This window comes from Aythya fuligula, chromosome 9 (assembly GCF_009819795.1).
Source record: "Aythya fuligula isolate bAytFul2 chromosome 9, bAytFul2.pri, whole genome shotgun sequence".
In the NCBI taxonomy this organism is placed as follows: domain Eukaryota; kingdom Metazoa; phylum Chordata; class Aves; order Anseriformes; family Anatidae; genus Aythya; species Aythya fuligula.
The window spans coordinates 24,973,328-24,990,461 of record NC_045567.1 but is presented as its reverse complement, the minus strand read 5'-3'; the positions used below and the strand labels follow the sequence as shown (position 1 = coordinate 24,990,461).

Sequence of the window (17,134 nt, the reverse complement as noted above, 5' to 3'; positions counted from 1 at the left end):
CAATCTGTCCAGATCTCTCTCAAGGCCTTTCCACCCTCAACAGAGTCAACAGCTCCTCCCAGTTTGGTATCATCAGCAAATTTCCTCAAAACACCTTCTAGTCCTACATCCAGATCGCTTATAAAAGCATTGAAGAGGACTGGCCCTAAAATGGAGCCCTGGGGGACCCCACTGCTGACCGGCCAGCAGCCTGATGTGACCCCATTAACCACAGCCCTTTGAGCCCTGCCCGTCAGCCAGTTGCTCGCCCATCGCGTGATGTTTTTGTTTAGCTGTAGGCTGGACACTTTGTCCAGTACGATCCTAGGGGAAGCCGTGTTGAAAGCTTTACCGAAACCCCTCAGCTGCTTTCCCTTGATGGGTGAACTTTCGGTGACTGGCTTTAACAGAGCTGTTCCCATCACTCTGCGGCACTTCGTGATCCAGCACTCATCTCCGCCTGGGAGCTGTTACGGGAATTTTCAGGAACTGGACCACGTCGAGCATCTCCCCGGAGAGCCAAGACACTTGGGGAGGCTGGAGCTGGTTTCCTCCTTCCCCTACGATGCCACCAGCAGCGATGCAGATTGCTTGCTTAGATCCACAAACCTGTGGCCGGCTTTGAAGCCCTCCCTCCAGCAACACAAAATCGACTTACACGAACTCCCAGCAGACGATAAGGGAGTGTGAGAGCATCCAGAAGGGTTTGCTGGATTTGTTTCGGTCTCAGAGGGTTTGGGGAACACGTGGAGAGCTGGACAAGAAAGGAGCTGGGTGCTGGGGGGGCCTCCTGGGCTGGGCGGCCGGTGCTCAACAGCAGCATCAGGAGTAAGGGCGGGCAGCATGGTGGCACTGCACAGATCCAGCATCCCTGCCACCAGAAAGCTCCTTCTGGAGCCTGGTCTCCTCGGATCACGCTGCCCCAGCCAGCTTCGAGCTGGTTTGTTTTTGTTTCCCACCCTCTGCTCCCCGCACCAGGCCCACGTCTGTCCCAATAACCAAATCAGAGCTCCTGATGGGGGTCACGGCTCAGCAGCAACGGCTCGCATGAAACCGGGAGAGCTGCGAATATTTGGGACGGTGCAGAGATCAGGCTGTGAATTCTGAGGCAGGCGTTACTTCTGTCCCACCCCGCTGGAGAAACAGCAGCTGCCCAGCATTGCTCTGCAAGGAGCTCTCTGAGATGCTGGGGGCTCTTCTGCTGAACGGAAGATCCATCTGTCTGTAAAATCACCACAGGCAATTTTTTTGGAAACAACTTTTTCCACAAGATACATTTTTCTAGATTTTAGGCAGATTGGGAAGTTTAAGATTTTATATATACTCAGCTTTGATCTCCAATTTCTTCATCTACAGACTTCTCTCTCATTCTTTCCCTCTTTTCCTCTTTTGCTTTTCATCTTTTCTGCAGTGCTTTCTCTGCTTTGGAATTACTGGAGGGTGACAACAGCAACAACAAAATACCTGGGCATTTTTCAGTGTTGTGGAACAGTGAAGACAAGTAATTAAAAAAAAAAAAAAAAAAAAAGGAAATATTTCTATTTTAAATTACATTCAGTTACAAATAGAGGGAAAAAAAAAAAAAAAAAAAAAAAAAACAGGAAAAAGAAGAAAAAGCAAAACATGTAATATAGAATTTTATTTTTCAGCACTATTAAACCTTTAAAATTGCCCCATCTCAGATCTGAAAAAAGAAGCAACTATGATTTTCTTTTCATGGGCACATAAACAGTAAAAAGGTAAGGTACATTGAGATTAAATAAGAGGGAAAATGATCTTTTCACAGACGGACAGTGAGTGAGGAACGCAGCAAGCCCTTACATCCTCAGATGCTCTCGGCAGTGTCCAAAGCCACGGAAACCTCATCTCTCAGGAGCAGGGGGGCCAGGGCTGGGCTGTTTCTCACCACGTCTCCTGGCCCTGAGGCAATTAGGCTGAAGAAAAAGCTGCATTTAGCTTGCGGATGTGCAAGCTACGTCTACACCAGCACACGGCACAGTGCTGGGTCCCCCGGTGGTGTTAAAGCTGCCCCATGGCCAACCTGGCCCCTGCCAACAGCCTCCCCCCAGCTCCCCACGTCCCAGCAGCTGGGGCTGGGGCCGTTCCCCTCGAGCAGCCCGCAGGCAGCTGCCCCGTCCTGGAGGTGCCACAGCCCTACAGGTAGGTGGTGGCCTCTCTGCTCTCCCTTTCTTTTGCCTGCGCGACGGCGACGTTGATGCACTGGAGCCATTCCTCCGCGTTCTTCTCGTCCTTGGCCTTGAAGACGTAGGTCTTGCTGTCGGTGAAGATTTCGAAGGCCCGGGGCAGGCTGCGGTCCCGGCGCTTCTTCGCCACCACTTTAACGCTCTGCACCTTGCTGAGCTCGATGGGGCAGTCGTTGGGGTCATCCTTCTGAAACACAGGAGACAAAGAAAAACACGTTCGTTTGGTACAGCTTAAACGACCCTGACGGGTGATCAGCAGTGTTTCCTTGAGAAACAGGAGCCAGGTCTGTCTCTGAAGGAGCGATGAGCTGTCCCCCTTCTCAGGCTCTCCCCCAGCAAGGGAAGCAGCAACTCCTTGTCCTGGTTGTAACAACAGAGCAAATGCTTTGTGTCTGGCCCGGGACCAGGAGGGAAGTCAGGGCATTTTTCAGTGGGGAGCGGGGAACATGGCACAGCTCAGATGTAATGTGGTTTGAAAACGTACAAAGTGTACATCTGTGAAATCTTGGCGTCGTGGTAAGGGTGGGAATGTGATGCGGGGAGCGTAAGAGGTGATTATGCAAAGTCACAGACGTGTCCTGCAGGAGATCTGTGAGCACAGATACCAAGTGTGGTTCCCAGATGAGAAGTTTAAACACAAGGCTCCGCTTTGTCAAGACTGCTCAGGTTTCTCCTGTTGAGCTCCCTGTGCTTTTAACCAAGAGGAGTACAGCAGGTTTTCCAAAACCTTTCTGCTCCTTCCACGCAGGCAAGCAGCATCAATTCCCCATGCACCAAGAGAACTGTGCACCCCGTGAGCAGCCCTGCGGACACAGATGCCTGCCTAGCAAAACCGATCCACTCCCTTCATGTTATGTCACGGCCACACAGCCCTTGACCTCAAGTTGCTACAGAAAGTTGAGAATGTACCCTAGGCACATTTCTGTGGAAGGATTTACCACTGTTTTCCAGGAGTCTGGACTCATTTCAGACCTCTTCTATTTTGGTTTTCTAATTCCGCCCCTTCACCCACTGGCCATACGATCGCTTACGCAGAGCAAATGTTGTCCTTCTGGTTACTTCTACGAAGGGGAGGTTTGTAGTGGGACTCTGGGAAGAGGCAGGCACAGCCAGCTGGCTATCTCACAATACTTCCTCTGTGTTTGGTTTGTGTTTTCAAGCGAGCAGCGTGAAAAGTCCAAACACCCACACGGCGCCTGTCCCTGCTCAGCGACGCCAGAGATGAAGGGGCAGAGCTGTCACGCTCAGCCAGGCAAGGCCTGTGCTGCTTCGGGCACTGCAATCAGCACCAGATGTGGCCGGGCAGAAACCTTTCCTTTTTAATACAGAACCATTCACCGGCAACACCTCAAGCTGCCTGGGCGCATCGGTGCTCGCGACTGCAGCGCTTTCCGTGCATCCGCTGCCTCCCTGCTGCTGGTGGCACCTTCCCTCCTGCCGCTCTCTGGCCCAGCACCAGCACTTTGTTGCCTGCTCCCTGTCTGACACTGACCAGACTTCCCCGGCACCGAGGGGCAAACTGCTTCACCCCAAAAGGGTGCAAAGATGCAGGATCTGTGCGTGAGAAACCACCGAGCCCAGCCTGGGACACGCTCCCTCGCAGCTGCAGAGGAGCATCAGGAGCCTGGCTGTCTCCTACGCCTGCAGTCAGGGCACACTCAGCAGAGCGGGATTTGAAAATCTTCTTTTGCACATTAATTGTCTGAAGCACTTCTGTGCGGTGTCCTAGCTCCAGCCCTGCTGCAAGGCAAAGCCTTTCCCTTGGTGTCTGCAGCAGTCAGCTCTGGGCATGCACACAGCGCAAGCTGGAGGGCTCAGGGGGTTCCCAGGCTGTAGCCCAAGCAATGGTTAACAACAGGACTCAAATCTCTAATTAAAAAACAAAACAAGCAAACAAACAGAGCCATTGAAGTAACAGGATATAACGCAGCAACTTGAAAGACTGAATGCCCGGGCACAACACCCCGCTGCTGTCCCCGGGGGCTGGACGCCAGCCTGCTGCTCGCAGGAACCAGATATTTTTGTTCAACTTTAGAAAAAGCAAAGAAAATTGGAGTTTGCCAGCTAAAAAAAGGGCAGCTAACCTATATAGACTCTGCTATTAAGCAGAATCTGCTGTTTGACAACCTAACCTGCCAGCAAAAGGCTGAACATTCCTCACGTTAACAAGAACACCGAGAATGCAAATGCAAGGAGGCAACTGCTACATGCTAATGGCATCCCAGGAGTAATCAAGGTATTCTGACGTGACTTTTGCTTGGCTTGTTTGCAGAGCTAATTAAATCCATTCCATTAAATACATTTCTTTAAGCCAATCAAGTTGCTAGGAAAGTGACAATTATTCTGACACCTTAAGAAGGAAATACCAGCCAGTGCTGAACTGAAGCTGGAACACTTGTATGGGTTGAACCGTCTTCAGGATCTCAACCAAACGTCAGAAAAAGTTGCTAGAAAGTAAAGGAAAGGCCGTTTTATGAAGTATTTGCTCTCAGGAGGGTCGTACTGCCCCGTGAAAGGCACTTGTTTCTCCTAGGCTGGATGCCCTGATGTGTTTCTTGGAAGAAGGGACTCAGGAAGCCATTTCAGAAGCTTAAAGAGATTTGCTAGGGTTCTGTAATAAAAGACATTCTTTACCAGAAATATTGAGGCTTGGTTTAACTGGAAGATGCTGCTATTTTTGGTTTATCTAAGGGAGAACTATTGCAACAAAAATAAAAGGACTATTTTGCACAACGTTTGATAATTTTCATTGTGAACAGCTGAAGAAAGTTAGCTTCTAATGACTGACAAGTAATAATTATTGAGGACTGGATTCAATTACCTTCTCTTCTATGCCCAGAACAAACTTGTCATGAGTTTTGGTGGAAATTTTGAACAATTTTGCAGAAATTTCAGCAGAGTTACCCTGAATTTAGGTGAGGGTAGATGCGAAAGAACAAATTTGGTTCCTCTGGGAGAAGGGCACTTCAGCATCACCTCGCTTTAAGCAGACCTGCACCTCCTGTACAAATAACACCAGTCGTAACGCCATCACCTCAAGAACTGCTATTAATGTACAAAAGCAGGCAAGGCTTTAAAAAAAAGTGAACTGTTGTTTCATTTAGGGGACCGCCCTGAGATGCTTGGACGGGCCTGACTTCCTAGACATGCTGAACACAACCGTCCCACCCTGAGCTACTGCTTATCCCACTGGAGTCCCATCAGTAGGGGATGCACTCGTGAAGCAGGAGCTTTGGATCACCTGGGAGCTGGTGCTGGGTGCCTGGAGGCAGCGGGGGCGATGCTCGGGCAGGGTTTGGGTAAAGCACCGAGACGTGAGGGCTGCAGCAGCCATTAGCCTGCAGAGCAGCACTGCCAGCCTCACGCTGAGCCCTCTCCAAAGTCTCACGCTCCCGATCCAGCCAGAAAAGCATAAACAGACCCTGCGAGCAAGCGCTTGGCTGGAGTCAGCCGTGTGGTGTACAGAGCCCATGGAAAAAGCTGAGTGGTGAAAACCTCTGGGAAATGGTGATGCGGAGGAGGGAAACAAAGGGATCAAGCTGACGTTCTTCTGACTTACGGATTTTCCTTTCCGAAAGAGCAGCTGGTTGCCAGCCAGGGTGAAGTAGCGAGTTTTCCACCTTTTGATAAACTTCCAGCGGACTTGCTTCTCTTTGAGCTTGCCTTCCATCAGAGGCTGGCCATCCTGATTTACCACTGCAGAGGTGAACACACAGCCAGGGGTTAGTTCTTTCCTCTCGGCATGCCAGGTTTTGCCGCGATGCAGAGGAGGTTTCTGCAGCTTGGCCGTGTCAGCGCCAGCCTGCATCCCTCCCCTCCTCAGGCCCTTGGTCATGTTTTACTTGGGAGGCCTGGCAGATGGAGCCGATGGCTCGGCCCACTCTGCCTGTCACTTTTTTTCTATTATTCCCTTATTCCCCGTGTACTTCCCCCACCGTAACACCTCCCAGTTGTTCCTCAGCCCCGTGATAATAATTGATAGCTCTGCAGAGCTCAGTGCTGTTGTGCTCCTGCTCTGGGGTCTGAGGGACAGGAACAGCTCGGGGCTGACCCTGAGCTCCCCTGTGGCAGCTGTGGCCCCATGGAGGGAGATAGGAGCCAGGATTTCCGTGTGGGCTGGCAGGCCAGGTGCCCGTCCCATGGGAGCCCCACCAGCACGGCTTTCCCTCCTCATCCTCCCCTCCCCTCCGTCAGGACCGGGCTCCCTCAGTGGTAAGGACAGAGGTGTTTATTGCCAGCCCCCTCTTCTCTCTTCAGGGATATTTCAGAAGTCATTTAAGGCTGGTGATCCACTTTGTAAAAACCAGCCCTTACAGCAAACCAAGCGGTGCTTCTGCCCTGTAAATCTCACAGCACTGACCCGCTGGGAGTGTGATGCTTTCTGTCGCTTTTCCATGTATAAAATAACACGATTTATTTTGATGCTGGCCCGCAAAGGCCAGGGCCTCACAGCTCAGCCCACGCAGGGGTCAGTGCCACCCCCACAGGAGCAGTCAGGGCCCTCCCCTGTCACCGCTTGGGAGAGCCAAGTTTTTAGTGTCTTGTGGCAAAATTTACTTACAGATAAACTATTAGCATGTCATCGACCACTAATTCTGCTTTCAAACAAACTGGGTGGGAATAATTATAGCAGCAGTGGTGCCCATGTGCAGGTGAATGCCACCCGTACACAGTGCACATCAGGAGTCAGCGATGAGGGAGGAGGAGAGGAGAGAAACAAAAGCTTCTGCCCCCCGATCAACTGCACTACAGCAAGTTGTACATGAATCATCTAAAATGTGATTAGAAATAAGCAGCGTGCAGCTCTCAGTAACCGCAGGGAGGCAGTGGGCACGGACACAGACACACAGGCTCAGCACCGTCCAGTCCATTCATCTCCCACAACGATCTGAAAAGTGACTCCAGCCTGCCTTAGAAAAATAGCTCAGGTTTGTCACCGCAGATTTTTCTTCCGTAGATTCCCTTACAAAGACCAAATAGAGTCGTTACTGCAAAAATATTGCTATGTTTAAAATTACTTTGAGAACTCAAAGCACTGCATGGATGTTGGGAGGCCCCGCGCTTCGTTCACGGTGTGGTTATAAGGCTGGGCCTCCTCCACCATCAGCCCCATGGCCATGGGGTTTCGGGAGCCGGAGGAGTGTCCCCTAACCCTGCACCCAAGGAGGAAGCTTCCAGCACAAGGAAGGCCCAGCAACCACAAGGATCACCCTGGGCTCCAAAACGCTGCCCTCGGAGCAGCCTCGAGCTGCTGGCCTTGCGCACGGAGCGAGCAACTCTTAACTTCTGTAATGCCACTGCTGGTTCTTCTTTTCTGCTTTCTCTTCTATTTTTAGTCAGACAGGACAGGACGGATCAGATGGACTGAGGAGCAGGCCAAGGCGTAAGCAGCCTGAGAACGGATGTGTTTTGATGTGCTGTTTGGCTTGGAGTCCTTCCCAGCATCTGTCAGATAGTTGGTTATCCTCTGGCTGGCCGTTCTCGCATACCTTCGTGTTCAGCTTTAGCCAGCAAAGCTTTTTCTCGAAAGCCTTTGCTGTCATCTGTGCATGGCCCTTCAGAGCCCGGAGCAAGAGGGGCTGCTGTGACACCGAGGCCCTCGGGAGGACACGAGGTGAGCGCGGTGCCCAGGGGCAGCCACCACAGGCAGCGCTGCTGCTGCTCTTGGGCTTCACCTGGGGCTTCAGAGGCTTTGTGGCTTTCTGGACACGTAGCTCTTTTCGCTACCTCTGCTCTGGTAGTGGGAAACAATGCAAACGCAATTTAGATAACTATTTTAGATTTAGATAAAGAATGTATGCTTTCCCCAGCGCTGTTTGTATTGGCAGAGCTGCAGGCATTGGGGGTCTTCAGTGCGTACTACTTCAATTTCCTCATGAAAGATGACAAATATTTCTGTCTCTGCAGACAGCGATTTTCTGGAAGGAGATACGCTGAATGAAGATGGGGGTGGCCAAGTTGCAGCCGCGATGGGGAAGCACGCCCCAGATTTCTGTGATAAAGAGGTCGTTCTCCCCACAGCACTCCGAGCTCGACGTGGCAGCTCGTCTCTGCAGATTTTCATGCCAGCACTGATGCATTACAACACCCAACCTGACACAGTAAAACAGAGGCTTATTTTCTCCCCGAGCAATTTTTTGTCACTGCAAAACCGCACAAATTTACGGGGAAGTTGGTTTGGGGCTGCACCAATTTCACAACATGCTTTCCAGTGGGACAGAGCCACGTTTTACAGCGTGCCCCTTAATAACAACTTTTCAACTGCGTTAAATATTGGTTTCAAAACTACTACAGATACACGTTTTCCTTTGTTCAAGAAATTTCCTCATCTGGCAAGCTTTTGTCCTGGGCCTTCCAGAGAAGTGTGGTTGGGGCAGGGGCAGTTTGGAGATCAATATTCAGCTGATGTGAAAATCCTGGAGATCGGATCAAGAAAAATGCATGTTGTTGTCAAAAGGTGAGGGGATTTAAAGCCTTCCTTGGGCACAAGGATGTTACAGCATGCAGGGATGGGGTGCCTCTGCAACACCTCTTTGCTGACAGTGGCCCAGCTGGCTGCTGGGGATGTGCACAGAAACACCACTGGGAATGATGGAGCTGGGGCTGGGAATTAATTGAACAACCTACAGGCTCATACCTCCATCGTTCCCATTATTTGCCATTCACATGTGCAGGCTCTTGGTGGAGGATATTTTGCCACCGTTAGAATATGAAGTTTGACGTCAGGGAATACTATCTCAGTAGCATGGAGGAGATAAAAAGGGCACGGTTCCATATCGCCTCCCAAGAGAAAGTGTCAGAACTGCTGCGACAAAGCCCACTCAGTGAGTCAGAGAGCAAAGGATAAGGCAGGGTAGGAGTTTTACTTCTAAATGAGAACTACAAAGAATTCATAATGTGTACAGTAACTCTCAGACCTTGATGGCAGATGTATAAACATCTAGATACAGCAAAACACAGTTTTGCCATGAAAAGACAACTGCTCAACGTCTTGTACACCTACCTGGCTCCTGGTGCCAGGGAACAGCTTTGATACCAATTCCAGTGCAGAACATGTTCTAAGCCAAACTGAGAAGCTTTAAAGCACAAAGTTTTCTGCACTGGAAGATACTGAGATGGCTGGTGGTCAGGAAAACAGCATGAGAAAGGAAGTTGATGTGCAATTTTGTCCCAGATTGGATATTTATGGCCAAAATCTTTCAAACACTGGATTTACTAGAGAAATGCTGGTCTGCCTTTAAGCACTCAGTGGCTGGAACCAGGGATAACAGAGCACTTCTTGTGTACATCCACAGAGAAGTCCACGGGGAATTCCGCTGTCAGCTTCCAAAGTTGTCATAATGAAGCAGATGCCAGTATGTCTGAGGGGCTGATTAGAAGAAAAAGATTCACAAAAGATAAGAATGAAGCTCTTTTCCAATATTTTTCTAAGTCCTTTTGCTTATTTTGATTGCGGTTAGCTTCACGGAATGACAGAATAATTCAGCTGGAAGGGAGCTCAAGGGGTGCCTCATCCCACCTCCTGCTCAAAGCGAGGTCAGCACTGGGGTCAGGCTAGGTTGCTCACGGATTTATTGATTTGGGACTTGAAAATCTCAGCAACCTCTCCAGGCAAGTTGTTCCAATGCTCGATCATCCCCGCGGTGGGAAAGTTTTCCTTTATAGCCAGCCTGAACATCTCTTGTTCCAGTTTATACCTCTTGTCTCCTGCCCTTGCACCCTTGGAAGAGCTTGGCCCTACCTTCCTGATCACCTCCCCGCAGGCATGAGGCCACTGCCACGTCCCCAGGCATCCTGATGCAGCCTGTCCTGGTCCTTACTGGGATTTTACTTGGTCACCACTGTGGCCACTGAGCCCACGGTGTGCAGAAAGTGGGAGTAAGTGCACAGGGTTCTGTTGGCAAGGGGCACCCGAGCAAACCCGTCCTGCCTCAGAAATGCAGTTCCTCTTCTCTCTGAACTCTAGCCAAAACCAAATGCAGTCGCTGGTGGCCCCGTTGCTTACCACATGGAAATACCTGCATTTTTAATACAGTTAGAATAATTTAAAAAATGCAAACAACCGACAATGGGTACGTGCACATTCCTCACACACACATCGATTGCTGGAAACCCTCTGTCTCATTTTGATTTCTTCACCTCGCATGAATCTAGACAAACTAAGAAGACTTCAGGAAAGTCATACAAGAGTTTTTATATGATTATTCGCATCATGGGAAACTAATGAAGTGCATTCTCTTTAATTTCCTAAGCAAAGTTCAAGATGCGACACGATAAAATCTACACAGAGATTTTTCTCATAACAGGGAAGGGCCTAACGTGATCCGGGTCTGAGAGACAGCCCGGAGATAAGCCCATGTTTTAACAGGAGGTTAATTTACCTGAGCAACAACTCACGGGTTCTCCTTCACTTGACTGTTAAAAAAACAGGTTTAGACATCTTTAGAAACATACACTGAAGTGATACAGATCAAAGAGAAAATTCTTTGACATAAGCATTATCGGACTGGATTCTTTAGCTGTTGTTTTAGAGAAGGTTAAACCAGGTGATCACACAATCTCCTCTGGGTTTGAAATCGCAGTGGTGTGCTGACATATCATGAGATCTCTAGCTAGAAAAAAAAAGGAGTTGAAGGATTCAAACTATCTACTATATATTTTTCATTACATTTTTATTTTCCTGAAGAACACCCAATAAAGCTAAAACTATTGCCTAAGCTGAAAATGAATAATTACTTGCTATAATACCCATTGCTTCTTAAACCATCTCAGGAAAGAGAGACCAGCTACAAAATCAATTTAACCCTGAATAGTACCCATAGATGTAAGAGTCCTCCATGACATAAGTTGGAATTATTTTCTCCTGATCGTATCTTGCTTTCTTTGCAGAACTACACTGCATCAAACTTGAAGTAGTTTGGGTAGTGAATAAATAGAAAACAAACAAAAAAACAAAACCAAAACCAAACTCTTGCAAGATGAACTCAAGTAAGAAAAAAAAAAAAAAAGTATTCAATCTTCCATTTGATGAAACAAAGCCATCCACAAAAATTCAGCCCAATCATGAATGATCTCAATGATAATAAGCTGCTCTTAACTTGAAAGAATGAAACATGTGGGTGGTAAGCAGAAGAAGATAAATGCAATTAACCTAAGGGAATATGGATTGGCTCTCTTTCATTAATTATCACATTTGGTTTTGTTGAAAACCTGGAAAGGACACATTACTGAATGCCACTTTTTATAATTTTCAAGCAAGCATTATAGCTGGGATATTCCAGTTCACTCGATAATCACCACTGCTAGCAAAAGATAAATGTATTCAGAACTTAATATGGTGTAGGCTATTCTGAGTGAATTGCTTTTTTAAGGAGGAATTCATAAAAACCCCTCAGTTTTACCCGAATCATTGCCCATGGGCACAATGTCTCTTCTGCAGCCCACAGGGATTACTGCAATTTCTTTGTAAGCTTCCAGAATCTGGAATGTACTGCAATTCCCTCACAGGCTATCAAGTGGTTTTACTGAATTTTTTTGTGCAAGAGCTTGTGAAGCCAACTGTCAATACAGAAGGTTATGTTGAAATGAAGCTCTTAAAAGCCAGCTTTTCCTAACAAGAGGCACACTGTATTTACTAAAATTTCAGATGCCTTACGTCCTTGCTTGAATGGTTATTGTTAAAAAAAAATAAAATAAAATAGTGCAACTTGGCTTCCCTAGCTCTGGGACCAGCCGCACAGTTAGGGCACGTACGTGTATGTGGGCAGATGAGTAGGGTTCGCAGGAATGCTCTCTCCCTCCTTGGCTCAGGGGTAGCAGGAAAAAAAAAAATCCGGATGATTTAACAGCTCTTCTGGAAGAGTGTGGTTGCCTAAATAATGCTTTAAAGCCAGAAGAATGCATGTGAAATAGGCAAACTTTCTCTGTATTAATTGCCACTGCCTCTTCCCTTGCTAACTCAGCCTCCCAGCAGAGCGCGGCTCCGCAAAGCTTCCCCACTGCATCTGCAAAAACCATCACGGAGCTGGCATCCCGAGGCAAGAGCCAGGCTTTAAGGCATAATCCCTCCCTAAGTCTGGGGGATAAATGGCATCTTGCAACACGGTATCCAAAAAATGTAACAAAACCCGACATTAACAGAAAACAAAAGAAAATAATAGAAAAAGAATTTCCCTCTGAATTCCTTCTTTAAGAAGAATTGGGTTGCTAAACAGCATTGCTGAGAGGGAGAAATTATTTTTTGTGTGTCTTTCAGAAGTACTGGTGGGTTTCAACAGGGTCCGTCCGACTGTGGAATGAGGATGAAAGATGCCTCACAGCTTTACATTTCTTACACGCTCAGGGAGATCTCTGAGCCCTCTGTTTTCTGTCACATCTTATAAATCCCTGAAGACCCCCGAGTGTCTCTGGCACGACCTCTCCCAGCTAACCCAGACCTGCATCTCCAGTGCTAGGAACTGCCCATTCACCTGCAGGTTTTGTCCCACGAAGCACTACCTTCTGTATTCCCTTCACGTGTGTTGACCCATTAAATAGTTCATTTTCTTTGACTTCTGAAGGCCTTGAGGTTCGAGAGGCAAGCTGTGATATTCACAATGTGCCGTGCAATTGATTGATTATTTTTTTTTTAAACTGAGACAAAGAAATGGCTTACAAAAAGAACAGACAGTTACAGCCCAAAAATGTTGTGTGCTCAGTTCCTCCTGTTCCCATCCATCCCCGAAGGCACCCCATAACTCACAGCCCTGGCTCCAAATCTGGGAGTCAATGGTGATTTTGTAGATGCTGATATTTATTAAGGTCTCCCCTCCTCAGCTGCGGCAGTGGGGACAGGCGGGTGGCAGGGTCACCAAAGGAGGCTGTACCCCTATAGATATGAACAGGGTGATAAAACCAGTGGTGAAGATGACTGCTGGGTTTGGGCACGTGGAGATACCTGCATGAAGCAGTAAGGAAGGAAGCGATTGGGAAGGACAGGCTGTGAGGAGGCACATTTTCCTGTCGCATGGAGACGGACGCTTTGCACCCATCTGGCCAAGAGCTGCTGCTCTGGCACACCTCTGCGCCAAACCCAAGCCCTTTTTGTGCCAGCCCAGCCCAGCACAATGATGTGTAAGCAGGGCAGAAGTGTGCCAAACCCTGCCACGGGTGCTCCAGGGCACGCGTCAGCTCCCACTTCCCGGGGGCTGTTAGCGCCCGGCACCACGCACGGTTTATGCTACTCGAGATGTCAGCTCAAGTGCTCTGGGAACAGACTCAAGAGCCTCTTGTCAGCAGCACAGAGACGTCCCCACGTCTGCACGCTCCTGCTCTACTCACCCAAGAGCAAGGAGTTCACTGGGAATCACAGCCTGGCATTGGGGTCTCTCGTTGCTGTTCCCCCTGTGTTCAGAGCCCTGAGTTCACCAGCCCCATACTGCCTGTACGGGATCCCAGCCCCAGCACCACTCTCACGGGGTCCTCTCGTGTCTCCAGACTAGTGCCAACAGCCAAACCCATGGCATCAACAAGAACACAGTGCCTCATGTCACTCCGAGGACTGACTTTGCCACCTTTGTGCAGTCCCTTGGCACTAACAGAGCCACCCCACCAGCACAATCAGTAACTTGCCACGAACACTCCTCTTTTTGGGCACACTGAGTTCTTGAAAGTTCAAAACAAAGCTGTTTTGTTAGGTTATTTTTCAGACAGACTCTGTCCTTGTGGCCTGACACACATCTAACACTGATGTGAAGGACAAGCCACAGCACGGCCACCGTACTGAGGTGAAATCTCAGCTCAAAGCACGACTCCTCTGGTGGGAGGTGAGTTCCACCTGGGAGCTGTGGAAGGAGGAAAATGGTCAAAAACCCCATGAAATGAGCATAGACAGCTGTGCCACCATGCTTACAAGACTTACTAGATTCAAGGTTGATGAAATATAAAGAGATGTTAGCTGTTGAGATAAAGAGCTGAAAAAGCAAATTCTTCAAAGGCTTGGCCAGAATACTCAGAATTCTTGGCCAGAATTGTGCAGGCTATCACAGTGTGGCAAGAAAATCTAAGAAAAAGGCCATCCTCTGAATTTCAGTGCACTGATCTAAAACACATGGGTAGCAGAGAGCTTCAAAACCCATAAATCACCAGAATCTTTTACCTTGGACAAAGTTTATTGTCCCCTCATCCTGTTTTCTAACACAGTTTCAGTATTATGGCTGTTCTTAAGAGTTGCCTTGTTCTTAAAATGTGCACTATGGACTCAATTATATTAAAATAAATAATTATGCGGAAAACCTTGGCCACCGCTCCTCGGGATGCCCTGTGAGTTGAGGAGGACATGAGTTGGCTGCAGCACTTATGCCAACATCCCCTGATGCGTGGCACCTGGGCAGTCTCCGGTGGACCTGGGACGTGGTCCAGCAGATGCAACTCCTTTATCTGGTGCTGCAAGATGGGTGCAGATCCCTCCCACTCCCCAGGCATTAGCAGCCGTGCAGATTTATGGGTTCACATTAATGTTGGATGGTGTCCCTATGAGCATACACCAAATAAGGGTTGTGTTTGACTCTCTCTCTCAGCAGAAATGCTGAGACAGAAGGAGTTTAATGGAGAATTCCAGTTAAAACAGACACTGTCAGTGCTACGCTGGGCACTTTGCTGTACTTTTGGCACAGCCTCTGCCACCAGCACCACTCCTGCACAGAGCAGAGCCACGCCGCAGCCCAGCCACGGCTCGCAGAGCACTCACCCGTTGCCTTTTCAGGGTTATTGCACATGAAGCACTGCCACGTCCCCGCTTCCTCGCTGTAGCCGAACAGATCGAAGAACCTCACTTCTTCCAGGTGCATCTGCACGTGGTCCAGGTCCTGGGCCAACAAGGAGAGAAAACAAAGGCGCTCAGATGGTGAACGGCTGCAGTTAGCACCTCGGAGCCCCCGTCGCAGCGGGAGCTGACGTGTCCCTGCACCTCCCTCATCACCAGCAGCACCTAACCCAACACGTCAGGGAGGCAGGGGACTGGGCTCTGATCCTTTGTGCCCCAGCAGCCCCGGTTTGTCTCCAGCAGAGCCTCCTGCATCACCTCCAGCCCTCGGGGGACCTTCCCAACAAACCACAAGGCAGTGCCACCGCTCTGCCTGGGTCCCCAGCGCAGCAGGTGCCCACCGTGCCTTTTGTTGTTATTTCTTTTGTTAAGAAAGAAGTTCTGGATCCAGCCCCATCCAAGAAGCACCAATACGAATGTTTAATATGAATGTCTCAAAAAAAAAAATGCCAGCAGGACTGAGTTATCTTACACAGAGCACACCCAGGTAAACGCGATGCTATTCTTCCACTGATAGCAGTAAGGAAAGTAAGGATTAGGCAAAGTAAAGTAAGGATTATCCAAAATAAATGTAATGTCCGACCTGATGAAAAACCTACAGAGACTACACCTGCAGCTTCAAGGATGGGAAAAGCCAGGAGATGCTCATGAGGCACTTAAAACACTGTATAATTTCCAAAAAATACTGTTATCTTGCATTTAGATAAATGTCGATGTTAAATAACACCGAGTCTCTCACTACACAGAAGGAATTGCCAAGACCACTCAGGGAACACTCCTATTTGTTTACCTGGCATCATCGGAGATCTGTAATACCGCACACAGCAGCCCAAAGAAAACACGGATTTACACAGTAAATGGGACAAATACCCTCTCCTGCCAGGGACACGAGTTCCGCCCACTGAAGGCTGTACAGAGGGCAGAACTGTCTGATTCAGGCCTTTTCCATTTGCTTCCATCTCAAAAGCTTTAGGGAATGAGAAAGCAGGAGCCTGTGAGTTCTGTGAAACCCAGCAGCACGGCTGCTCTGCTCCCCAGCCTCTAACCCCAGGAAAAAACCTGAACACAGTTCCTTGGCACACAGTTCCTGGCACCAGCTGCCCCCAGTGCCCTCTCTGAGCCTTAGCCCAGGGTCCCGGTGGGTTTCAGGCTGTCTTAAAGACTGGCAAGGCAGCACGTGAGCAGGACTAACATCACCTGAGCTCCAGACAACAAAGGCTTTCTTTCCTTTCCAGTAGGGAAAATGGGCTTCACAGCACAGGGGAAAACCACAGCCAGATGTCAAAGGGCTCGGACACACGTTGGCTTTGGTTGCAAGAGGGGGCTGCAGGGCAGCAGAGCCAGGCTCGGCTCTTCTCTCCATCCTCGTGCAGGAGACGAGTGGCCCAGCTCCTTGGTGCTCCTGCCGGTCCCCTCCTCTGGCAGCGTCCCTCCAGTGCTCGGTGCCCTGCTGAAGGCCTGGGGGTGCCCATTAACTTGATTAATTTGCTCATTATGCATTGATGAAGTTCTTACTGTCCTCCAAAGAGGAATTTTATGCATGCAAGGAATTCAGCTGGCTGCTGCGCTGTGTAACAGGAGAGCTGTGCAGCCTCTCTCCGTATTTCTCCCCCCGGTATGTCAGTGGTGGATCTGGTGGTCTGGGCGCCCACCGCCTCCCTCCAGATGCTTCACGCATAGTGTGGGATCCAGAATTGCCCCCCAGGGCAGGACAGCTGGCTCCTCGGGGAGCAGGACAGACAGACAGACCAGCCCCTTGGTCCCCGATGGAGGGGTGAAGTCTCCCAGCAGGGGACAGCAGCACAGAGCTATCCCTGGGGGGCCGCAGGATGGACAAAATGCTTGGTGGCACTGCTCTCAGCGGGTCTGTGCGGGTCATTAGAAGCACACGTGGACGGAGCTGCACAAAAAGAGCAGGCATTTGCCATCCTGTGAAAAATCTTTCAGTGGCTGCAGTGAGCTGAAGCAGTGAGAGAGGCAATCAGGGAAATATCAACGCAGCAGTCATCCTTTCCCACTCCGTACTCCTAGGACACCTCAAATGAGCCACTTATTTTAGGAGGTGAAGCACAGGGAAACAAAAAAGCCTAATTGGAGAGGAGAGATTTATCTCATCCTCTCCCTACATCATCCTGAAAGCTTCAGCGAC

General features: G+C 49.2%; 1 protein-coding gene across 1 annotated transcript in view; it reads right to left on the bottom strand.

Annotated features, from left to right (window-relative positions):
• Positions 1 to 2,115: 2,115 nt before the first annotated feature.
• VEPH1 (ventricular zone expressed PH domain containing 1) overlaps positions 2,116 to 17,134 on the bottom strand; it is a 79,123-nt gene continuing 64,104 nt past the window's right edge. The window contains exons 13-15 of the mRNA XM_032193777.1: positions 14,911 to 15,028; positions 5,743 to 5,879; positions 2,116 to 2,370 (exon numbers count right to left, since the gene is read on the bottom strand). Coding sequence (XP_032049668.1) covers positions 2,134 to 2,370; positions 5,743 to 5,879; positions 14,911 to 15,028 — 492 coding nt within the window. The 3' untranslated portion in view covers positions 2,116 to 2,133. The remainder of the gene's footprint in view (positions 2,371 to 5,742; positions 5,880 to 14,910; positions 15,029 to 17,134) is intronic.